Source organism: Fistularia commersonii, chromosome 11, assembly GCF_037954325.1.
Source record: "Fistularia commersonii isolate RoL2024-O1a breed Wild chromosome 11, RoL_Fcom_v1.0, whole genome shotgun sequence".
NCBI classification, from domain to species: Eukaryota; Metazoa; Chordata; class Actinopteri; order Syngnathiformes; family Fistulariidae; genus Fistularia; species Fistularia commersonii.
In genome coordinates, this window is record NC_141294.1 from 4,788,608 (window position 1) to 4,814,044 (window position 25,437).

Genomic DNA, 25,437 nt, shown 5'->3' on the forward strand with positions numbered 1-25,437 from the left:
GCAAAAATGCCATTTTAGCATAATGCATTACTGGTAGTAACTACTGCAGTAGTAAAATCGCAGCATACTGGTGAAAGGTCTAATGGTCTTTGTAAATGAAGCACCATTTGCCATTATCATTTGTTTGTGTAGCAATATATAGAAATAAAACCATATTTAAGTCAGAATTTTCCAAAATGCACACATACATGATTTTGGGCCTGTTAAGATGCCCGTTTGAGCTATTGGTTTGGACCCAAACCCATGTGCATTAATGTACATAGAATGTGAATTAAAATGTGTTCAAACATTCAGTTCAGTATAATAAAAAACTCAATTGAAATGACATTTACATAATTCAGCATGTAGCCTGTAACAGTAGAAAACTTGTATTAATTTATTAACTCATGCCCATTTGACTCAGTTAAATGTAATATGAAACCGGTATCATGCCATGTTTATAACTTCAAATGTGTATGTTCCTTATCCATCTCACTGTGAATTTTTGTTTTAATAAAAATCAATTCTTTTGCAGAGGAATCACCAAGAATGGTGGAATATATTGAAACTAATTTTGAATGGGTATGAGGGGAACATTATTTGTGTAGACCAATCTCTTTTGTCTGAAAGGCACTGCTAACTTGGACATGTCTATACAGCAAAGCATTGCTATATATAAATATAATATGTATAATGTAAATATATAATCTTTGTTCTTTTCTTTTCTCCCTGAAGGTCAGATACAGGAAGTGTCCCTGAGTCAAGACGAAGCCGCCCGCCAGGTAGAGGTGACACCTGATCTTGATCTGGAAGTGGTCCCTGAGTCTTCAGGAGACTGGCACAATGTTTTTCCCTGATAAACACCATACAAGACACAAAAAAGCACTACACTGTGCATTGATTGACTTACATAAAAAAGGTTCAAGATCCAGGGCTTTTGCTGTCAGAGCAGTCTTCCGCTGTTTTTCCAAATTTGCTACAAAGTCAGGGAGGCTGCGTCCCTGATATTGGCTGGTTGACTTGAATCTGTTTTGCTGCTGTCTGATCGCGTCAAATTGAGAACCTCTGGAGAAAGTTTGCTCAAGTAACAAAGGCATCTCAGAGAATGTTCCAGTCAGAGGAGTACCGATAGAAAAGAAGGAAGATACCCTCTGCTAAAAGGATCCCATAGGGATGACCATTTTGTCTTAGCATCGTTGGTCCACTCTTGGGGATGAATGTGAAGCTTCGGCAAACTGAGCTGTCACAGCTTCATTGTCAGCTGTGTCACAGCAAAATATTTTTTTCATTGTTTACTTAATGACTTGTTTTTTTATGTATTTATACTGTACATATTTCTTCGCAGAATGAAATGAACTGAAATGTAATTTGTAATTTGGTTGTACAGCACTTGTATGTAATTTGTATTGAATATCAAAATGGTTATGGTTTAAAAGCTCTGTGAGGTTTTGACTGACCATGTCATTATATCAGCAACAGTTGCAACACCATACTTTTGTGTGGACTGTAGTTCATTTTGTAAATAGTGACCATAGATACCTTCAGATCTATTGCCATAACATGACATGGATTTTTGAAAATTGTTGCGTTATTAAGCAAAGCCAATGTACAGACAAGCAGTTTTTTTGCTTTTGTATTTTCTATTGTCAGTAAATTAAGAAGATTAAAGTAATTTTTTAATAATTAAAATCCTTTATTTTTTCCTATGATGTTAAGGTTGTATTACTTTGGCTTTCAATTGTTTTAACTATTTTGCCACAGCCTTAAAATTCTTGAAATTATTTGAATTCATGAAAAATTCTGCATACAAGTCAAAAGCAGGATTTCATTCATTCATTAGCTTTACTGTATATCCTGCACTCAGGGTCTGGTTGGGCAATGCAGGGATGCCCAACCCTGTGAGGTACCCTGGATACCAGTGGCTCACTGGGTTCAGATAAATACATAGAACAGTTCACTCTGTTATTCGCACCTATAGGGTTAATAGTTGTTTACAGCCTTTCTTTAATATCTGCATAATTTGGTCATTGGAATGAAGCTGGAGAACCCAACATTGATTAAAAAAAAAACAACAAAAAAACAAGATTATCCCGCATTCTTAAAATAATCTTTAAGAATGCGGGAAAACTCAAACCGCATAAATTCAATCAATCATACAGCAGAGACATGAATCAAACCCAAATGTCGCAGACCGTCACTTTGCAAAGTTATATGATGCCTCAAACAACAACACAACAGTCAAACAGAATCTCAATGGACAGGTGCTTTTGTCATAAAATTTGATATCTTTTTACTTATTTATATTTTGTTTTGTTCTCCTCAAATAGCAAGAAAACATGTCCATTGCTCACTCTATGGCTAGTTTGCGATGATTATGAGATGGGTCATTGGGCTGATATTGGTCTTTTCATTGCCTCCTCCACCTGTCCTTTTGAATTTTTAATGTACTCCAGTTATATTACATGAAAATGCATTCTCCCGTTATTTATAAACCGGAATTGTGCTCATGAATGGCTCGGAAAGCTCAGCGGGACTAGTAATGGCTCAATGAGTCATGATTTCCCAGTTTGTCACATAGGCTGTGCCATATTTTTTTTTTTGTTTTGTTGCTGCTATGACCTGACCCAGTAACACCTGCTCTATTCACTACAGAATGTATTGGACACATAACACACATTACACAACATGTAGAGTTGGCTTTATCGTTTTTATTCATTTTTATTCTTCGTTAAGTGGCTGGCCATGTTTAATAAACATACAAGAATGGAAAGGGTCTTTACATTCGTTCACAAGATCTACTCAGAGAGGAACAAAACACAGCACTTAAAAGGCTCATGCATACACAAAAAAGAGATGAATGGTTGCTAGACATGCCTGGCTTTTAACACATGTGGATCTTATAACAGCACAAGTGCTAGTACAGAGCTCTTCATTGTTGTTTTTTTTTTTTATTTGTTATTTTACTGGTAAATATCAACAAACACCAAATTGTATATCATAACCAAGTCAGTCAAAGAGCACCTTTTTGAAATTGTGTTTTTGTGTTTGAGTCATACACAGGATGGAAACAGCACTTTGCTTAGGTAGTTGTGAGGAGAGGTAAAAGGTAAGAGACCAATGCATTGAGAGACGATCTGACATCATGCAGATGTAACACATCAGATTCTGGTAGCTTTCAAAATGGCACAAGAAAAGATTTTATTGAAGCTTAAGGAAAGATGGTTTATTGGGTGCCGTTATCTCAAGGGCTAAAAAAGAAATGAAATATTAGAAACTCACAGTTGACGTTGTGAAAATTAAAGGACCTCAACTAAGGTTGTTAAAAATAGTATCTGATTTGAAGCAGCCTTAGGCCTAAACAACAAAACACAGATCAATATCAGTTTTTTGACAGGACACTTAACAACAGGCAAGACACGGGGAGAAAAATCATCTGACCAAAGTGACTCTCATTATTGGTTAATGCTGTCACAAAACAATACTAAGAACTGGTGGGGGCTTAGGTGCAAAGAGAAAGTCCGAGGAAGTGACGCAGACAGTCGGACAGAACAAAAAACCTCTCTTCCCGAACCGAATTGTCCCAGTCTTTTCGTTCAATCAATGAGTGGCAATGACGGTCAAGTCAGTCGGACTTGCACCGGCCCTATCTCTCCTAGCTCTGGGTCTGCTTCAGTTCAGTCATCCTGTGTTAGATAAAAATGTTGAAGACACATACCAAAAAAAAAGTACAGAGTAGAGAGCCACATTGGGGGTAAGAGGTCATTCAGGCTGCACGTGTGAGTGACTTTGGGATCAATTTCAGCAAGTGGGTCACACCGATGATAACTACACGGACTCAGCACAACGCATGCGGGGGGAATGGGCAACAGATTGTGTGGCTATCTGTCAGCAGGTGGGAAGGTGGGGGTGGGTTATAAAGGAAGAGAATTAGTGTTATCAAAGGTGGAGGGGGTATGAGGTTAAAGCATGATGACGTTTCCTCCTTTTCGTCCTCTTTTCCCTCACACTAGTCCCTTTTTTTTATCTTGAACTTCTGCCCTCGTGCTGTTGAAAGGGGTTGCAGAGAGGGACTTCAGCGTTTGGCTGGTGAGGCACTCCTGCTTCCCTGTGTGAGAGACGCATTTAGTGAGAAGACAGTGATATAAACCCTCTCAGTCAGCGCCTGCATTAAAGGACTACACTGATGCATTTGTCCGGCCTATCGGTCATTTTCTTTTGTGTGCGATGAAAAGACATCATCTTCCACACAAAACGTTCCTGAATGAGGCATTGAAGGAAACCACTTCTGACACTGATGATGGCCATTTAAAAAAAAAAAAAAAAAAAAATTAAATTGTCATTTTCAGTGAGACATCTCAAAAGCATTTCACCTGTTCTTTCATAAATCTGTATGTATATTGCTTATAGTAATTAGCAATATGTAATAAATAATTTGAAATGACCAAGCCTCAACATTATAGTATCTCCTGTGTCCTTTAATGTAGGAAATAAGCATGTTAGTTTGCTCGTGGGCGTCTTCAGTGTCTGCAGTGCAGTGATGTTTAGTGAAGAAAGCCAATGAATACCAATGATACAGCTATAAAGACGAATATACATAACCAAAATAACAAGACATGATTTCATAATTTCCAGACATTAAATTTGATCATGGTATTACAAAATTAGGGAATATTCTGGATTAACTAATTTGTTGTTCACATGTAAGCTCATAAATGGCGTTATCCTACTATTATTATGTGCACAGTTATGAAAATTCATCTGTGAAGAGTTTTGATGAGTTTGGCTCAAAATCAATTTGCAGTGAGTGAGACTCTTGCACTTTTCCTCCCTGTTCTTTCACTTGGATCAATGACAGGAAGAGAGGGACTTTGAGAGGCTGAGAGATTATACAAATGAGACAAATCTTTATGGATTTCTGAAAGAGATCATCCATAATGTAATAATATAACTTCATATGAGAATGAACTCATTGGGAACTGAGCTTTTGTTCTAATTTATTATCTGTCAAAAAAATGGATCTCTCACAATGAGAAGACAAACTGAAATTGAAAGTAGAAATTTAATAAAGCAACATTTGAAATGGATATTAAAGGCTGGTATGGCTTCAGGCTCATTTCCATATGGATTTAACACCCAGGCCTCTGAAAATGGAAATGACTGTCACAATATGGTCAATGCCAATTAGCTGTTGGAGAAAAATATGAAACGAGTATCCATATATTTGTCATCCCGAAAGCTGTTTATTGTCTTGCAGATTACTGACAAGCCACTGTGGGCGCGGCAGCTCCGGGGAAATTTGTTCCTCGCTTCAGCATCGGTAATATCTGAATGATCTTATCTGAGGTACAGCTGGAGTAGCTTTGTGAAACCTAAGAGAAAAAGTGGCGGAGCATGATAAGATTACTCCTTTGACTGACACACAACACATCAGGAGCTTCTCCATCGGTTGGAAAGTGAAGTCCTTGAATAAAGGGCACTCTACCATGGATTGTAATGACTCTAATAAGGTAATTCATTTAAAAAGTTGGTGGAACAGTAGCGTCAAACTTGATGTCTTGAAACTCTGAAAACCCCTGAGTTGGGCTCCAAGCAGATCTAACATCCCCTTTCTCTAAGCTTTTTTTTAAGGCAGATCGAAAGGAGGTAATCAGATTTGCTCTCAACCAAATAATCACAGTTTTGGAGATCAGAGTTTTGACAATAGACTTGCTAATAAAACTTTTCATTGCAAATGGACTTGGAAAATTTCTTAGACACTTTGCTTCCCATTGCAGGCTCTTCTCCAGTTCTTACTGTGAGGATCTTAAGCTCTGAAGAGAGACTTAACCCTAAAGAAACTTGTGACTCATGGAAACCTTGTAGACAAGGCGTAAGGAGCTGTGAGCAACTTCAGGAATGTCACGGGTCACCTGACCGGAGATTTGCGTGGGGGTCTGTGGTCTACTTTGACTTGCTTGATCTTCCTCTTCATCATGCAACCTTCTGGGGTTGGCATGAATCCAAAGGTAAATAGGCAGATTTAGTGAGTCACAGCTACACACACACACACAAATAACACAACTTCATAGGATAGTTAATGTCAAACCAAGGGCATGTACGCCTCTCATTGTGTTCTCCAATGCTCTCTACAATTCAGCTACATTCATTTCAGATATGGAGCCAGTGGGGAAAAAAATCAAGATTATATTGAAACATGACGGGACACTATCATCGAATTCTTCATCAAAACCTTATAAAGTCCTCAATGGTAAAACTGATCACAAGGAAGATCATTTAGATTAATATAAGTGCTACTTTTGTTTCTCTCGCTTCGCTTAACATTCTTTGGTTTCATTGGTAATTGTGTGTAAAAATAACTTTGGCAACATCATCAGCACAAGTGAGTAAATCACTTTCAGGCTCGTGGCCGAAGTGAACCCCCAGAACATCCGTGGTCGAAAAAGCCCGAGTATCTTGTAATGTGTGTGGAAAAGGTAATTTCCCATCCCTGTGCTATTTGAATACGCATTTATAACATCCGTCTGAAAAAAGTAAGAATAAATGTAATGTTGACATTCACTGTTTCGCTAAAAGTACTTTTTTCATGAGAAGCAGTGCTTACATAGTAATCTGAAGAAAAAGGAATAAGGACAAGAGTAATTTGACCCAATGTAGTTAAGAAGGGTATAAATATCTTCATTGTCTCATCAACTCTTAAGTTGATTAGAATGTAGAAAATGATTCATGAAACTCTTTTGAATGTCTGCTCGGGAAATGGCAGTCCTGGTTTCCTTATTCAGAATAGTGGCTCAGCATAAATGGTGCACAAGCTGCTCGGTAAGACAGGTTAAGATAAGATCTTATCTGCTGGCTAAGAGCCGCTGGCTAAGATCTTATCTCATCTTATCTTATCCTATCGTGGCAGGTATTTTTAGCTAAGCTGTGAATTTAATGAACCTCTAGTACTCTCCATAGCACGAGTGGTAACATTGCATAATAATGTTATATTATACATTTAGCACAAGCGCCAGTACTTTTATTCAAATGGGTTCAAGTTAATTATTGCATCTCTGGATCCTTGATTTACCATCCCAGGTATGATTGTATCGGCACCAGCGTGAAGCTTCAGGTGTACGTTGCAATTGGTCTTATCTAGAAAAGCCGTGTATTATTGTGCCGCGATGCTAGCGATGAGATTAGGATGCCTTTAAAGCACATCAGTATTGACAAAATATGAGAATAAGTTAAATTCAAGTGTTTCTTGACTGTGGAATCAGTTACTCACTCTGCAGATGATACCTCACTGAAGGAGGAAACAAGAAGGGCAAACATTTTAACCATAGTTCTGTTGAATTTTTTGGTGTTACTATGTTTTCCAGAGAGAGAATAGAGACTTTTGGGTAATAAATTCAGAAAGATCATGCTGTTTTTACCATTTTGAAGATTCTAGTCAGGGAGCCTTTTCCGTCTCCTCCACTGGCCTTTTTGGCTTTGGCAGACTGTGACTTCTGGTCACCCTGGAGGTTTGAGAAAAGAGTGTTAAAAAAGGACTCCTAGAGTATCTAGACATTGTAATTTGATCAGTGTGACCTTTTTTTCAATGACCGGATACATTTTTAATTCAGTGAAAGGGGATGAAAGAGTCAGAGAATATACTGAGGAATGAATCAGCATGCTGATGTTGGAAAAATAAGAGATTGATTGCAGTGAAATACAAACTTCCCTTCACTTAACAGTGTAAATGGTTTCTATTCCTGGTAAAGATTTCATGTGAGCATTTTTATGACTTGTGAATTATGCATGATTTGGAAATGCTGCAAGGCAACACTGTTTGATTTGAAACAAGACCACCACTGATAATCTTTTTTCTTTTTTTATTTCCACAAGTTTTGCTTTTGACCCTCTGAAAACTTGAATGGTGTTTCGTGAACGCGCAAATGGTTGAATGCAGCAGCAAACCATCAATTATTGCTCTGTGGAGCGTTTATTTTCTGTTGTGAATCAGCATCCTTTTCATTCAACTTCCCAAAGTACGGTATATTAAAATAGCCTCATGCATTCAGCTCGGAAAAAAAATGTGTTTACTTTATCATTCCCAAGATCTAAATGAGAAACCTTTTGTAGCTCCCATCCAGCTTCCGGAGACATCTGCTCAAATAGTACTTGAGGACACGGTAAAATTACTGAATCCCATATTTTGAAACCACCTATTTAAGCTTCGATAAATTGTGTATCGTCCCCTGTCTCCCAGCTATTTTAACCCCACACCTTAAATTACTCCCTGTAGCTGAATGATTCCGATCAGACAACCGTACCCACACACACGCATGAGGATCTTGAATTATGCGGCGATAATGTTGTCAAATGAAGCTGCAGGCGGCGTCACTTCAAGCGCCCACAGAGGTATCGTCGAGTTGAAGCGAGGATAATCAAGAGCAAAATAAAACCCGTATTGTTCTGCATGCTATGAATATGTCAGACTGAGAAGCTATAAAATTGGGGGGGGGTGTGTCGGTGCTTTAACATAGAGTTCCGTCAAAGGGAGATAAAGATATTACCAATGATGTATGGTCAGATGATAGCAGCTTCGATGCTTTATGGAGACTAAATGGAATCGGGGCAGAGGCCTCGTGCTGGAAACCAGAGGAGGATGCCCTTCCCCTCACATCCCCGGGTTAAATTAGCCACGATGCCTTTGTGTTTTTTTTTTTTTTTCTACTTCTCAAATCACCTACCAGGCCTATCTTGGCGGCTAGTCCTCTCCACTGGACATGTAGGGAAATGAAAGACAGGGACAGATAGTAAAAGGGGAGGGGGTGCAAAGAGAAAGGCGTGTCTTACTCAGCGCAAAAGATGGCAGGTTGGGAAGGAGAAGAGGCGGGTAGGAGGGTCCATCCGGAGGGGAGTTGTTCACGGGGGGGGGGGCAGGAACAGGGGAGGAAATGGGGCAAGTTTGTAGGGAGAGGGAAGGCAAGGGCACAGGTTGAAAAGAGTCCAGATACAGAGGCAAAGACAAAAGGACAGAAACCACATCTAGGATATTTAAAAAAAAAAAAAAAAAACACACTATTTATTTAATTATAATGAATTCATCTTTAATCAGGAATCCTCAAAGTGATGAATGCCAGAGGAAAATCAGCCACTTATTAACCGTTATCGTGTCCAACTTTTTTGACATTTTATAAAATGTAATTACTTTCAACAAAATGATTCAATCCCCCTGACGGCGATTAAACGCCTAAGGTTGGTTGCCAAGGCAATCCAAACTGAATAAAAGGGGTACATTTTTGGATCAGGAATGAATTGATCACATTATGAAATATCCAAAGAATAAGTTTGGTTTTACATATTGTCATTTTTAATCACAAACAACAACTAAATGTTTTTTTTATTGGATATTTTTAAGATGAAATGACCACATTATTTTGTAAACTAAATTCAACGTAGAACTAACAAAATAATTAATTCCTTGAAATATAAAATACATAAAGTAATAATAAGTTTGTTTTACGTATTGCATTTTTTTATTATAAACAGCAACTATTTTTTAATATGGTGTCAACATTCTTTTGAAAACTATGACTGTTTCTTTCTGCTTCAAAAACATTCTGAACTAAATGGATTGTAAAAATTCCGACTCCATCGTGAATTAATAGTCTTTTTATATTCTATTTATTGTTTAAGTAGAAATTGTGAATTTTACAAGACACTGACTCACCCTAGACTTGGGAGGGGCAGGGGACACCTGAGGAAGGGTTAATGTCAGAGAGTATAGTAGTCAGACAGAGGTGGTAAAAGACCAGACAAAGAGATCAACAAAGTACACCGTCTCCGAATCTGTTTGAAAGATGCGTTTCCTTCACTCACGATCGTGCGGAAGAAGTGGACCACGGCGTTCTCTGCACCACGCTTGCCACGTGGGGAGGTGGCAGAGGCCTTCTGGGGGGCAGGGGAGAGAGCGCCGCGGAAAGAGCCCTGAAAAGAAAGGGAAATAAGAACATGCAGGTTAATTTACTTGGCAAGCTATTTATTAGCTGCAATTATTACAAAAAAAAAAAACATCAACTATTTGTTTATCTAATCTTGATTATAACAAAAAAAAAATATGTAAAAATTAGCCCTAAAATTATTAAATTAGGCAACACTTAAATCAATTGCTCTCTGTTTTCGCCAAACCTACCTGATGATCTGTGACTAAAAACACTATAAAAACTAAGATCTAAACTATGATTCTACTTGCCGGTCGATTTGCAGTTATTTCATGGCTTTCCAAGTTTCCATAGCAACTGTGTAAATAGGTGACCTACCTGAAAAAGCTCATGTTCACTTCAATATTTCATCGTTCACAGAAAGGCCAGCAAAGATAAGTCAAATCCTGCTTCAGAAAAACACTGGCTTTGAATTAGTGAAGGTATACTTATACTTAAATATGTATGTATGCGATTTTCTGGTAAAACTCAACTCAATCTTTTTTAGTTTTGCCTATTACAGTGATGTAAAATGTTAATGTAATTCAAATATCTGAACAGGATTTTTGATTGATCTTTAGATGAGATGATAATCACCTTTTCATATATTCTGTTTAGTGGAGGTCAGCTGACTTGTTGCATCACTCACATCAGATCACCTTTTGTAAAATGACGATATTGATTAAGAAACAATGTCTTCAAGCGCAGACACAAACTTTACACCTCCATCATTACCGTCTGTTATAGAAAAGTTCTTAAGAATACAATCAATCGCAAATTCGCTAACCATAGGGAACCCCCAGAATACAGTCACAGTAAAACTTAGATTACCACAACTTAATAACAAAGTTGGTTTAGTTAGAACCGCAAATCGTCCAAACAGTGTTTCTTCACTGTGTTATCTTTCATCCGATACTTCCTCAGGGCTGCGAAGGACGACCGCCACCATCATCTTTTCATGATGTGGACCGAGTGGGTTGATAGATGAGGCCATTTTTCTCCCATCTCACACGCGCTATTCCACAGTTTCACATCAATACACTATATCCTGTCTTTTCTGAGACCTGAAAGATTTACGCTGGCCCAAATCAGATACCATACGTGTGTTTGTTTGTTTGTGTGTGTGTGTCTACGTGTGTGTGCGTGGCTCACACACTCACTGTCTGAATCACTGTAACATTAATGAATTTACATACTTATTTGGTTTCCATTCAAATGTTTGCAAAATTGAATAAGCAAGAGCCAACAAGAAGGTTAGCAATCAAAAATGTAAATTACTTTTCTTTCAGATGCTATTAAAATAGAAGTAGAGGTACAATATAATCATCATATAGCAGTTTTTATAGTTGTCTTGGATATTTTCCTTTAGTAGACAAGGCCAGGAGGAAAAAAATAGCAGTCATATACTGAAGGCCGATTTGTGTTGAACAAAAGTGTCAACTTTGTGTAACAAAACCAGGAGGCAATGATAAAGTTGTAAATGTTGAGAGTGACAAACTTGCAGCCACTTGACGAATAATGTGAATTATTAAGAATATTGCCAGGTTGTTCTGATGTGATATATTGAAATATTATCACCTTTTCAGTGATAATGCCAGGACTTTGCTTCATTAAGTCACTTTTTGATGAGAGCCTTCTGTCTTGACGAGTAATATATGAATCGCTGAGCAGCATTGAATTTGAATTTGTCTTTCACCACCTTCTCTGATGCTTGCAAATGCTGTCATTCAAGCTTTTCAAGAGATAAACTTCTATTCTCTGTGAAAACACTCTCCTCAAGCTGCTAAAAAGATAGCCCACCTCATTAAACCTCACATAAAAACCTCCAAAACTCTCCGGCTGCAGGTCATTTAAAAAGTAGATTTTTATGTGGAACAATAAACACTTGAAGACCTCAGTCCATTTCTCCCCTAAGACCATCTCAATAAAGGTGATTGATTATCCGCAACTCCTTCAAATTTTACTTTAAACAAAGCGTGTCAAAAAGAATACACACTTAAGTGTGGATAAGACTGGCGCGGTGATGAAATAACAAATTGTTACTGAACAATTACTGAGGTGGTGATATTAATGAGCACAATTTGTCAAACTTTACACCAGTGACAACCAGCGGCTTAAAAAAAAAGAATGAGATCCCGAACATGCGCATTATACTTATGATGTTCAGATAATTTTATCTTATTTATCCTTTGTGACACCATTCATTTAATTGTAAATTCTCAGTGTGATATTTGGAGGATGTTTTTGAGGTGGGATGTTAACATCCATTACCTCATACTAAAGACCCAGCAAACAAAAAAAAAAATCATTAATCATGAATTAATTTGTAATCATAACCCTTAAATTTACTAAAAGTGTAAAATCTGAATACAGAGCCTTCAAATTAGCCATGATACAGTCAACAATAGAGTGATGAAACACTTGTATGACGTAACTTAAATAAGGCCTCAAATCGACACGAATAAGTAAAAAAGTGTTTTCTTTAATATGTCCCCCTGAATAACACATTTCAGATTTGCAGTTTTAATATATTGATTGCTTTTCTCCAAAACTGCTCATTTGTATATTCATTTTCTAAGAAATATTGATATGAAATACAAACATTTGGTGGACAAATGCTGTGAAAAGGACATGTCCCCATGCTGAAGTGCATCCTGTGATGTAAGAAATAGTCTCTGAATGGGGTTATATGAATATTTGCACTGATATTGTTCCAGGATGGACGTAAATCCCTCTATTCTGGTGACGTCAGCACATATTATTCCCCTGCGAGGCGTCCCCATCACTTTGACAGTGACGCCTTTGGGAGAAGTGTGTGTTTTGTTTTGTTTTTTTTGTTTTTCTTTCTGTTTCCTTTCCCTGCATCAGTTCCTGTATCCACAAAAAAAGGAGCTGGCAGAAAATGAAAGGCGGAGTGCCGAGTGGTGGTGGCTCCTGGAGCACCTTTGTTTGGTGAAAGTAGGAAAGAGCGGGATGGTAGCACAAATAGAAGATCAAATGATGGCGTGTGGATTCTGCAAGCGCCTTCCCAATTTCGAATCCCTGCGCTGTGCAGCTTTGATGTGAATATGTGCATGTCTGCTTTTCCCTTTTATTTTGCCTCTTTCAAAAATAAATGTCGACACAAAAGAATGCCAGACGGATGAAGGCAGACCCAATCAGACATCAATGGGTATGAAAGATATTTTGAAGATAACTAAAGAATATTCAAATGACAGTCAGTCAGTCAACAGCTGCTTTCCAGTCTTGGCTGGTAAAACTGGACTCTCATCCAAATATTGTGCAATTAAAGGTCTTCTGGTAAACAATGATGATATTCAGATGGTGCCTGTTTTCACCTCTTCTTTGCTGTATCTCAGGAAAACTACTCAACCGTGTTGTACGCACACATGCGCACACACACACACACACACACACACACACACACACACACACACACGCACACACTCACATGGATAGAAAGGGATCCACACTGACACCTGTAATGGTCTTCCTGTTGATGGACTGCCTACCTGCTGGTTGTTGCTTTATATATATGTGTGTGTGTGAGTGTGTGTTGATGAATGTTGAGAAAGTAATTGTTTCCGAAAGGTCAAGTCACACTTGTGACTTATTTTTAGATTGTAACATGAAGAAAATGTGTTTATGTCAGAGGCAGCAATATTTTCCAATGATTTCAATCTGGAATGTTACACAGAAAGGTATTGGCCAAGCAGTCAGTAGCTTAGCTTGGTATTCATTTCAAATAAGATGAGAAACATAATAATATGCATTAAAAAAAAAGGATTATATTCTAATAATTAAAATTCTATCACTTTCCATTTCCATTCTTAAATGTACACAGTCACTACGAATATTCTCAATGTCAGATTAAAAGGTATGTTTAAACGGTCAGGGATAAGGATTTTATCAGCTGGCTCTGAAGCATTAAATTGAGATTAATTAATTTTAATCCTCAAATGACAAATTTCATAGCATAGTGAACTATATTGGAGGATGCACTTCAGATTCAAGCAATGCCAGCTTTGCATTCAAGCTCCTGGCAACAGGACGTGCTGAGGCTTCAAGCAAGGATTGTTACTGAGAGTGAGTTGCAATGCCAGCCAAAGTACACGTAGGTTTGAGATGTGGGACAAAGTGATATTATGTAAAACCGTATTAAACATCCTGGTTAAGAATCCATGTGATCACAAATGATGCTAATAATTTAACTCTTCATCGCAGCAAAATCAGTTTCATCAGAACCTGGTTCTTTAATTAAAAATAAAGGTCAACAGCTAAGCTCTCAGTCCATTTTTTTTTTTTTAAACACTTCACACTGAAAGCTATTACCATAAATCACAGCGAGGTTTTCTGCTGCACAGCTTGAAAGGGAGCGACTAACAGTTAGAATAATTGTGTTATTTTCTCTTGGTTAGATTGTTTTCATGTCGCTGTCAGGAGGCTGATGTACAACAGCAACGCCTCTGAATCGCAATCTCTGCAGCCACATTCAGCTGCTAAAAACCTCAGATTTGTTTAGGAAGGAGCAAGGAGTTATAATTAGACTCAACTTTTGAGTATAGAATATCCTTTTTACTGCAATTGAATATATTGAATGTTGGAAAAAATTATTTTGATAAAATCCATAGTTTAATTATTTTTAATGTTAAATAAAATTGCGATCTTGAATGACATTTTGCCAGAGAAACATTGTATAATTTTACAATTTTTTTGTTGCATTGTGCAGGAAAACCAGCCTTGGCGAGATCTGATCAAATGGTGCAATTGTGGCGAATTCAACTTAACTTTGGGCAGCTGTTTCTGAATAAATAACAAAATGAAAAACACAAACAAAAAAGTAGTTAGAAGTACTTTGTTTAATGAGGTTGTGTGAAATGTTCCGTATTCAAATGAGATGCCTTCCCGTCCGTCGAAGCTGATTGTCTCCGATTAGCCACCGCAGGGGTTTTTCTCTTTCCTGCAATTTAATCTGAGGCCAAGAGAAACAAATCAAACTGTCCTTTTTCTACCTGCCACTATCCCGTGAAAAGTAAGCAGCTTCTCCATTAAAACTTCCAGATAAGTTTGCGGTGAAATATTGCACTCCGTATGACTGATCGACCAAGCGCTGACATTGATTATTTAGAGATCGAATTTGAGATTTTGATTGCTGATAAACCTACACACCTTCAGCCCTCAGTCCAAAGACAGGATATAGAAGTGGAGTGAAAGCAATGGTGAAATGTTTTCACTTTTTTTATTGAGTGCTATATTGTGCTGTATTTATTTCAGAACTATTTATTTTCTACCTTCAACTTTTGCTAGAGGATTGATCCTTTTAGATATAGCTCTGAAGTAAATAAACCGATCCATTTAAAAAAAACAACAACAAATACTTAACAAAGGGACTTAGTCAAGGCATTTTATTCCTTACCTGTAGCTCAGCAGAGGAGTTACCAAAGAAAGACATGATGATCGACACGCATAAAAGCAAAAACAAAGTGAGGTGTTGTTTAAGAGTTTTAATCAAGCAATTATTGAGGATGAGTACAGGGTCAGGTTAGAAGCAGGTAACGGCATAAGATACAGGTATTGACTGCGAAGCGGGAGGTGTGACAAGACGGCAGCTGAGTAGATATCCACTACTGCTTTCAGCAAACTAACAGGGGTCAAAGTACATATGAACCTGAGGTGAGCAAACTGATGTGAGGGAGGAACTCTCCCTCCATCGTCAAGACACTGGGGTTAGAGTTCAGTCTCAAACAAATTTTGGTTGTAACTGTGAGCAGATTTTATTAACATGATTAAACACCACCACCCTGCATCATGTGACCGATTCTCACTGCCATTGGACTAATTGTTTTGTTATTCTAACTCCAAATCTCTCCTGCTGTTTTTTTTTTTTGTTAAAAAGCCATAATAATAACAATAATAATAATAGTAAAATTTCTTTGCAATTGAATGCGAATCTCCTGCGGCTAGTCAATGTTCAAGGTTATCTTTGGTGCTATCTCTGAAATGAAGAAATAACTAATATCCTCTCACAGCAGATATCCAGGCTCAGGTAAAACATTTTGTAAGTAAGACAAGCAGTACAAGAATACTAAGTCTGGAAAAATGCTTCGCTCCTGCCAAATATTAAAACAATTGATCAGGACTGAATGAGCGTTCCTGTTGAAGAACCCACCCAAAAAAGCAAGAAGAAAAAACCCACTTCTACTAAAGCCATAAAGTCTGTTTTTCAATAAAAGTGTCCGAGGACAATCTTTACAAACAGAAGGCAGAATTGATAGTCATTTCTTTATGGAAACAAAGTGTTGGAAGCAGAAAGTGCTGGTTGTTTTTCACTAGAGGCAACTGAGGTGGGGCGAACCTGTCTGCAATTGACTTGAGATGTAAAGGCAAACCCTTGGTGAGTAATAAATATAAATTTGTGCATTTTCTTTCTGTGAAATTATCATCAGTATAGAGATCATTTACAATTCCATGGCATACTTAATAAGAAAAGCCCACAAATACTGCATCGACTTGCCTCTAGGTAAATGGAACGTTGCAATTTGTTCTGTTGACATTTTCCTAGAGTACTGAGAGACTCTTTTATTTTTTTTTCCACCAAAGCCAAACAGTTTCGAGGCAGATAGATTCGAGCATCGATCTGTGGCGGATATGCGAGTAAATCACCCTCATTCTGGGTATCTTACTTGGCACATTTTCGTAATTTCTATAAGGCTCAGGGGCATGCATATTTTAAACTGTTTGGTTATTTCTTTGTTATCAATGTGCAAAGGTATCTGATTGGTTAGCTCGATAAACCATAGCTCGGTATTACTTATTGAAAATAGTCAGCTTAGTTCAACGTATTCTCTTTTGCAGGTACCATAATATGAGATACACGATTAAACTGGAAGCTACACACGGAAAATTAAAAAAAAAACCTCTCTCCGAGTAGAAATTTGCTTTGGGCTTTAGAGAATTACAGTAGCGCTTCCAGGACTTCTGCAAGTCTGGCCAATCCCCCTCATTTAATTGAAATCACATTTCAACACCTCAAGGGGGCATCACTGAGCGCGTAAGTCACCGACAAAAAAACCTGGATCGAGGCGTGTTGGGAGTCTGTTGATAGCTGTGGCAATGCCAGGCAGTCCATTACCCGTGGACCTGGACGCCAGCCCGCAGTAAATATACACACTGGAAGAATTATTAACGTTTACGGCAGCAGAGATTTACAAAGTGGGCCTGACCGAGAGCAGAATTTGGGAAAGGAAAGTTATCGAGGTCAGCGACGCAGAAAAACTCTGGTATCCTGAGAACACGATCTGGAGTGCGGGGTCACCAGAAAGCAATGCAGGCTGAAAAATGCAGAAAAATCCTTTTTCTGCCAGAACCTGTTCCGTTAACAGCAGATAAGATTTTACACCGATTCGAATATAACACGTGCGCAATTATTTCTCTTTGATCATACATACCATAGCATCATCATTACGTTTGTGCCGAGCACAGTATAGTGACAAAGTACCTCCTGTCCCTGGCTCACAGATATTAAAATTATCTCAACATCAAAGAAACTGAACAGAGAGAAACAAAAATGTAGAAATGGAGCCATAATTCATCTTGATGATACAAACGTAAAATACCCATATTTCATATCGTCACCGTCTAGGTACCAAACTGATAGACGGCAGGTTGTTTGTTATTCCAGTCCGACAAATATTCCAATAAACAACCTGCCAGCAACAGAACAATCTCACAATTCACTTTTGACGATATCACACCTACAACATGTATATTCAACGAAACGTAACGATGCTACCAAATCAGTACCGTTCACATAAAAGAAAAAGACAATATATAATGGTGTCCATGAACGAGTCAAAATCACAAGCAATTTTTGGAATGAAAAACTAGAAAAAAAACAAACCCCAACCAACATATTATCCACTGTCAATACATAATCGGTTAATAAGACGATGTCAGATTAGAATTTTCGACTAACACTGAAACTCGACTGAGATTCAAAGCGAATGTTTTGGAAAGAAGCTCAAGGTCTGTTAAAGTATTTGAAGTAAAAAGTGGTTCTGGCTGAGAATTAGACGCTTGAAAGGAGTCGAGTTTGTATTTCGACTCTGTGCTTCCTCACCTTGCTCTTCCTCTTCTTGTCCCCTCCAAAGAATTTCCCAATCTGATCCAGGAGGCCGGGGTTCTTCTTCCTCCGGCCCAGCCCGAAGGCGGCCTGTGCAGAGCTGCTTGCGGATGCCATGGTTGGTAGTTGTAGGGATTGGCGGTAAAGTCGTGAAATGTGGGCTTCTTGTCTCTCTCTTAAATGAGAGACCGAAGGAAAGAAGGGTGAAACGAGAAAAGAGAGAGGAGAGGGAAGGAAAAAAAAAGCGAGCCTAGTCTAGGTCCTGTTCCGGTGTTTCCGACCCGCACTCTGAAGCGGCTCCGCTGTGCTCCTGGATGGTCTGCAGCTCGTCCGATTCGGAGGGTCGGTCTTTGAAGGTGTTGTCCTCTCTGCCCGGGGCATCTCGGGAGAAGAGGCGGGCCAGGTGGGGGCGTGGCGTGGCGGCGTCAGGGTCAGCAATGTTGGCCTGGGTCCAGGGCTGGCGGGGGCCCTCAGCGCCCGTGGAGTCAGTCACCGCCGGCTTCTCCGAGATGCAGCCATTGTTCTGGTTCGCATCTGTCTCACCCATTCCTGTTTCAGAAACAACAGAGGTCATGCATGGGTTCGGGCCTGGATGGCACACAGTAAACTGCAGGAGTACAATAGATCCCTTTGACTGGCTGGTGACCTTCCTGCCGCGGCAGAGCTAACTTTTTAAATCTGAACGGCAGCGATCTTCACCTGAGCATCATTTGGAGACCAGAGACTACGACGCCTTTGTCTTTATCTCTGATTTCAGAGTCCCAGATCTCATTTTCACACCTTTCCGAGGCCAGAGCAATAACACGGCGGGCGCGCTCACAGATTTTTGCCTAATCGACCGGAACTCGGTGCAGAATGGTTATAACGGAACACTTTCCTTATTATATTACATTAGGACTTTTATTTAACACGGACGTAGATCGTTTTCTCGTTAAATTACCCCGAATATCCGCCCGCCTCACTGAGGCTGCAGAAACTTTGTAACAATTGGTTCCATCGCCTCACATTGTCATTTTTTCTCTTCAGCTACATTACTTCCAATGAGATGGAAATGAAAGTGTTCCCTTAACGTCCACTTTGACAGCTATGCCAGCCAGCTCCCACAGCAGAGGACATCCAGTGCATTCTTGTCACAAAACAATATAAACACTGTATCGGGCAAAATGGTGTAGCACTACACCAGAGAATCTGTATGCTAATATTGGCTGGAACAGTGGCCCGTTGTGAAGTCTGCATAGCTATCAAAGACAAACAAAGGGCCCCGTGTCACTAAAATAACTCCTATAAGTATGAATTTCTAAGCCAAGGCATGGCGACACTTATCTGATTTGGGATCCCAGAGCTATGAGGATGCAGGGCGGTGGTTGTGAAAGCTATCAAGAAATGTATCGCACTGCTGATGCGGATGGAATTGTTGTGAAACAAAATCATCCGTCAAGATATAAAATCCCCTTGCGTGTGCTCTGCTGTGATTTATCACATTTGGGAAGAACAGCGTGCTGCGTGTCAAAGACGATATTAGGGAACTGATGGCGAGAACACCTCTTAATGGGCTGCAAAATTATTTTTTTTCATTCTATGTTTACCCAAATACAATATTTTCTTGTCATCTCTGACAAATTGCAATTCCCGAACAATAAAACTTTTTAAATCATCACGTGATGAAACAGCCCCTGCATCTGGCAATTACAATCCTAGTGGGAACACTGAAAATCCATCAATGCGTCAAGCAAAATCTTGACTTGAGGCACGAATCTAGAGGAGCTGCTATCATGTATGCTATTGTCATGCTATATCATCCCAGTATGATTTGGAAAATTATAATGCTGAAATAACTGATTAAAAGTCAAAGCGACAAAATGAACTAGACTGCAGTATCACCAGTCACCCAGTTTCAACACATATTGAATTTTCTCGAAAATATTCCAACACACTCTGCTGGGAGATCCTGAAGATGACTAGGAATTTCTAGCATCAAATTTTCTCCTATACCAGAAATAAGTACCTTGTGAAACATTTTTTTTTCTTCTTTTTCTCACAATAAAATGCTGTGCTGGCTGAGGGATTGAATGTGTAATGGGAAAGAAAGACTAGGCGGAGGAAACCAATACGACGCACTGAAACAAAGTAAAGATACAAAGGAACATGATTCAGAGGCTGGCGGTGTCTGTGTGCTTCTCACTTATTTTCCAGTGAGAGTGTGTCCTTCAAAGCAAAAGTGTCAGAGTTATATTAACATCCTCGAGGCCAATGTTGGACCTTCACATTTTGGAAATTAATATTTTAAATGTGAAATACATTAATGAATTTGTGGGCACCAGGGCAGCATCACTTATTGATACCAGGATACAGATTTCATCAACAAAAGTGTTAAAATGTTATTGTTCAAACAGCACATGATTGAATATATTTTGATGCTGAAGTTTTAAAGAGTTTTTATCAAATGCTCAAGCATATCATGTAAAAGTTGACCATTTTAAATTGTACTACTGATGCTTTCCAAATAGCACTTTTAATGGGAATTACTAATTAATGGAAAAGCAAGAGTTGGAACACAGTGACAGTCCACCTGCAATCTAATGGCCATTTTACTACTTGGTTATCCAGCACACATCATCTCTGAACTAAAATGCATTTGTATCCAGCAAAAAGGGAAATAGTTTTTGTCAGGAAATCAGTTAGCCTCCTGCAACACTCATCTGAGGCTAATAACCTCCTGTGACTTTCCCATCGGTCGACTTCGATCAACATTATGTTTAGCTCCATTTATTTTATGAACAATGGCGCTCCCAAAAAACACAAAGCTGCTGATGAGCAGCTCCCTTGGTTTTCTCTGTGAACATTTAGAGCACTAATTCAGGAGCTTTCACATCATCCCTCAAACTGGGGAAAAAAAAAAATGCATTTGTTGGCACAGAGTGAATGAATTTTTCATCAGTACAGATTACACACCAATTACCGGACCGACCACTGACATTTCTGGTTAATCTATATATACTCTCTAGCCTTTGCAATTTTGACAGAAATTTTGGTCGTAGCACTAGCTCAAGCCTCAACTTAAATGCAGATCATTCTTCTTAAAAATGTATCTATAAGATATATACATTTAGTGACGAGAATGCCGCTTCTAGCATAAACTATCATTTACTTTAAAAGACATTTATGAATGTCGATGGTATTCCTTGCAAAATAAATATTGTTCAGTTTCCGGTCACGATCACTTAATTGCCACTTGCTATTATGATCGATTGTTTTCCATTAAAGATGCATGAAACTTTTATAGGGGTTTTATAATTGCCTGTTTGTTCGGAGTATATACAATTAATTATACAGCAAAATAAATCAGCGGCTTTAGGGAAGGACCAACGATGATACCAATTATAGTCTCGAGTTTACAGACATGGGTGCAGGTTGTGTAATGATGCCGGCAAGACGAGACGTTGACGTTAATTGTTGCAAAGAAAACAACTTAGATCCCCTATATTTAAAAGCAATCCCATGTCTGGTTAACTGTTTTATAGTCTTCAGCTGTTTTATGCTGTCTGTAATTCGAGCAGGACAACAGTGATACAGAGGTAGGTCTTTTAAACCACATTAGTTTGCTTACCTTTTATTTAGGCTGAGGCTTGATGTCCAAATTATAGTAAATTAAACACTGACTTGTTTCCTTCACGGCTCAATCATTCCTTTCGTTTAAAAGTGACTGCCCGAGCCAGACAATCAATGAGCTCCAAGCAGAGGCTGAATAAGACCCTCGGCGTAAGCGGCCAATTCCTAACTCGCTTGGATTGTCTCTGCTGCTCACCTCGAAAACCAAGTCTAATCTTTTCTTAATTGTTTTCTATGTGATTGGGAGACGGATGCAGCTCATATGAATCCGGAGGCTTTAAATTCCCGGCCACTGTAAGTCCTTAAATAAACTTTTTAAGGATGGATGCAGATAAGTTGATCATACTATCTTAAAGCAGTGTTTCTGTCAATGGCTGTTGGCTTTTTGTGTCATGTAAGGAGGCCAGTTGGATAGCAAGACATATTGGTTACATGCACATAAACATACATGTGGACATGATGACACATGTAAACAAAACTCAGGGCCAATTATCAAGGAATGGAAGCCATTACCACCGAAGACCTACTGAGAATATCAGCTTGACTTTGTGAGCTCTATAAATAAATACTGGATGTATTCATGTGTTGAATTCCACAGTGAGTGTTTCTCACACCTGAATATTTATGATGCAGCAGCATCAAGTCTAAGAGCTACCCGCGAGGGAAAGCCAAGGTCAGTGTCTGCAGCTAAGACTTGGATTATTGATTGAGACCCGCTTTCACTGGTGCCAGGGGTGCTGGACTCATTGGAAAGAGATTTTAGCAAGTTACAGACATAATTAACGTCTGAGGGAAACCAGCCTTCAACAACTAGCCTTCAACATTTGCATGATTAACTCAACATAAAAGCTCCAAGACTCTCGCGAAGACGTCTTAGGCGTGCATTTGTCTCGGATAATTCAGATGATATTCGGCCTTGATGATTTGGCCTTTAACAGTTACCGGCACCCTTCCCTTTCTCTGGTGGGATGCGGTGGAAGTCAGGGAAAGTATTCTTCTGATCTATTCAACAGACAAATTCAGCGTTGAACAAAAGGAGAGAGATTAAGAAGGACAAAGGTATGCAGGGGGTGGGCTTGAATCTCCTTATTTTCCACCAATCGTTGTTGTGAAGAGGATGCGGAGCCTCGCATCGGGGAGAACAACAAGGATTGTGGTGGGACTGAAGAACGGAAAGTATGCTTCTGAAAAAACACTCAAAGCTATGTGGCTCCAGACCAACCTCCTACCCAGAGGCGAAAACCATTTTGCCTCTGCATTCATGGTAGATCTGAAGCACCCACCAGCCTGGAGAAAAGAGACCCTCTCTGTCTCTGAAAACCCAAATGACATTCAGGACTGGGGCCCTCTGGAGATTTTTTCTGGACAAGATAAGACCTTCAGCAGAACCACACTCTTATGCTAACTCAGGCCATGTCGCTGACCCTTGACCCTTGACCCGTGATGATCAACCATTTTTAAAACGGCACCGCCGTGGTTAAAAGGGAAGAAATGCATTTTACATAAAGTTCTCCGTAATGAAATTCAAGTTGAGATTTAATAGCCCATTTATACACCCTTGACCTTTACTCTGAGCATCTTTTTAAATCTGGGAGGGGGGGGGGGGCATGATTCAGTGTATTTGACTTCAAAAAATATTAACCTTGAAGCAACGATGAAGCTCGCAGGCATTCGCTGCAGTTGTCAAAGTATCACAGACAAGGATAGAAAATGTGAATGCACAAGAAATCCGTCATCGTGACTGTCAGAGAAACTTCTCTCTGTCAAGCATCTATGAGTTACAACCCAAAAAAAATGTTACGGCAAAGATTTTTGGAATCAAAACTGCAAACACTTCATGAGTCATTTTCGAGAATGTGAAAATAATCATCTACCAAAAAAAAAAAAAAAAAACATTCTGTTCCTAATGTCTGTTTTTTTCAGCAGTAATATCAATTAAATACACAAGGACTAGGCAGTCAATCCATATTACACACAAAACTTTGCCTCTGCTCCAACGGGCCTAAACTACGGGACAGCATCATTTTGTAGTCGAAGATGGATTGCCATGCTCAAGACCCTGCTGACAGTGGCAGAGATAGGAATCTTGGTTAATCTCATCATAAGTAGGAAGATTTTTAATACAGATGTGCTAAAAACTTAAGTTATCTGATGAAACTGCAAGTTTAGACTTTCTGAAAGGCATCTGGAAAACCTTAATTTTTTTTAATAACAATAACTGCTGCAACACAGTGACGGCTTTAAAAAATGAGGATCTACATTTACAAGTGAGCAATTTTAATAACACCTTCATAAGATGGGAAGGTAAAAGTACCATTACACTCCTAAACTAGTGCAACAGACAAACTCTGTCATTTCGTGATTAACTGCTGTTTTGTAATTATTCATGAGGCCTTTTAGGTAAAGTTTGAAAGTCCACAAGGATAACCCATTGCAAACCAACTATCGCAATATTTAATCATTTCCAATGACCTGCCGTTTGTTGCACTAAGACATCATTCAAGGTAGATGATTAGGGTTAATATTGAGTTGTTATAAGAAACCTGGATTATGGAGTGTGTGGGGTCTGATCCAATAGGTAAACAATCCTGATCCATAGGACTTTCTCTCTTGAAGGCACCGATTCATCAAGCATTCACATGTGGCTTTTAATTATATCAAGAAATTAAAAAAAATATATATATATATATATATATATATATATCAGACATGCTCAAGAGCATGTGAGCCAATATGAATCAGACTGCAAGCAGAGTAATATTGTATATTGTTTTACTAGTTTTGCCTGATGTTTCAACTTAATATAAATGGTTCTGTCAAATCCAGAAAGTGCTATAAATGTAGGCTAAAAGGAGAAATGTGATAATTGCATAAATATTATTTGCACCATTTTATAATATTTTTAATGCCTGGCCAGCATATTTGGATTTTGATCAGATTAAAAAAAACGTTCATATTTGGTTAATTATATAATACTACCGTAGGCTTTTTGATTACTTTTCTTTTATGAAAAAAGGACCCCAATCTTTTGACATCAAATCTGAAAATAAAGCAGGAACACAAATGAAAGATCTGGCTCTCTGATTTTATCAGACGGCCTGGTCTTACCAAAATAAATCGGGTGCAACGGATCAATCAGACAACACGGCCAATATATATTAAATATGCAAAAAGCAAGCAAATTAACATGAGTAATGACAAGTGGAAAAACATGACGTGTTTGGATCATTGACGGGCGATCTACATTCCCTCGGGATGTTTTTATATCAACGACACACATGACACACACTCTTCCACAGCTGCACTTCCGCAGTGTAGATTGTTCCCCATAGTGTGAAAAAGGCTGTAGTTCATCTTGTCAGACATATGGGATGTGTTAGCTGGACTAGCACTTTGCTTCTTTCGTGTTGATCCATCCTTCCCTCCCCCGTGGACTCTCGGAGCTACGGCCGCAGCTGCCTGTAACACGCGCACACTCGGTGATTGTCCTGCCAGATGGTCGAAACCAGATGACGTGGTCTCTTGAACTCATGGCTGCACCGTTGCACAAACTGTTACAATGCGGTGCACGAACAGAGACGACACACTGCACTACGGCTTTGTGAAGCCACTTCAAATGTCATCATGAAAAGCTGGTGGCAGAAGGAAATGAACACGCCTGTATAATAAGAGATGCATTTGAGTGAAGGAAAAAAACGAAGATAAAAAAAAAAGCACGAAGGAGGGGTTACAGGACCACTTCATCAGTTTCACTTCAGGATACGCAAGAGAGAAACCTTA

The 25,437-nt window shown here is 38.9% G+C and overlaps 3 protein-coding genes across 10 annotated transcripts in view; 1 reads left to right on the forward strand and 2 right to left on the reverse strand.

Annotated features, from left to right (window-relative positions):
- LOC147229270 (zinc finger protein 236) overlaps positions 1–7,476 on the forward strand; it is a 49,876-nt gene extending 42,400 nt beyond the window's left edge. For all 3 annotated transcript variants that reach the window (XM_086154597.1, XM_086154595.1, XM_086154596.1), the window contains one exon: positions 715–7,476. In XM_086154597.1, the coding sequence (XP_086010723.1) occupies positions 715–836 (122 nt within the window). In that variant the 3' untranslated portion in view covers positions 837–7,476. The remainder of the gene's footprint in view (positions 1–714) is intronic.
- Positions 2,668–18,495, reverse strand: LOC147229271 (myelin basic protein-like). Of its 5 annotated transcripts, XM_086154617.1 has the most exons (7): positions 18,046–18,495; positions 9,826–9,933; positions 9,677–9,703; positions 8,694–8,723; positions 7,392–7,475; positions 7,244–7,261; positions 2,668–4,084 (listed from the first exon to the last, which is right to left on the reverse strand). In XM_086154617.1, exons 1-6 carry the CDS (start codon positions 18,163–18,165, stop codon positions 7,259–7,261), a joined length of 372 nt encoding a protein of 123 aa, XP_086010743.1. In that variant the 5' UTR covers positions 18,166–18,495; the 3' UTR covers positions 2,668–4,084; positions 7,244–7,258. The 5 variants fall into 5 exon arrangements, with proteins under 5 accessions (XP_086010743.1, XP_086010742.1, XP_086010746.1 ...); XM_086154616.1 differs by lacking the exon at positions 7,244–7,261; XM_086154620.1 differs by lacking the exon at positions 8,694–8,723 and having other exon boundaries at positions 7,392–7,466; positions 18,046–18,413.
- mbpb (myelin basic protein b) overlaps positions 18,046–25,437 on the reverse strand; it is a 40,178-nt gene continuing 32,786 nt past the window's right edge. Inside the window, exon 5 of one of the 2 annotated variants that reach the window (XM_086154614.1) lies at positions 18,046–18,597. In XM_086154614.1, coding sequence (XP_086010740.1) covers positions 18,299–18,597 — 299 coding nt within the window. In that variant the 3' untranslated portion in view covers positions 18,046–18,298. The remainder of the gene's footprint in view (positions 18,598–25,437) is intronic. The other variant, XM_086154615.1, reaches the window with a different exon arrangement.

What these genes read in the sequence shown, in the direction of transcription:
- LOC147229271 (XM_086154616.1), bottom strand. Translation starts at nt 18,165, where the DNA reads ATGGCATCCGCAAGCAGCTCTGCACAGGCCGCCTTCGGGCTGGGCCGG. An exon ending in CTGCCCCTCCCAAGTCTAGG is followed by an intron (nt 8,724 to 9,676) that starts GTGAGTCAGTGT and finishes CTACATGTCCAG; the next exon opens with TGGAGAGGACTAGCCGCCAA. An exon ending in TAGCCGCCAAGATAGGCCTG is followed by an intron (nt 7,476 to 8,693) that starts GTAGGTGATTTG and finishes TCAAACCTCCAG; the next exon opens with GGTGACCAGAAGTCACAGTC.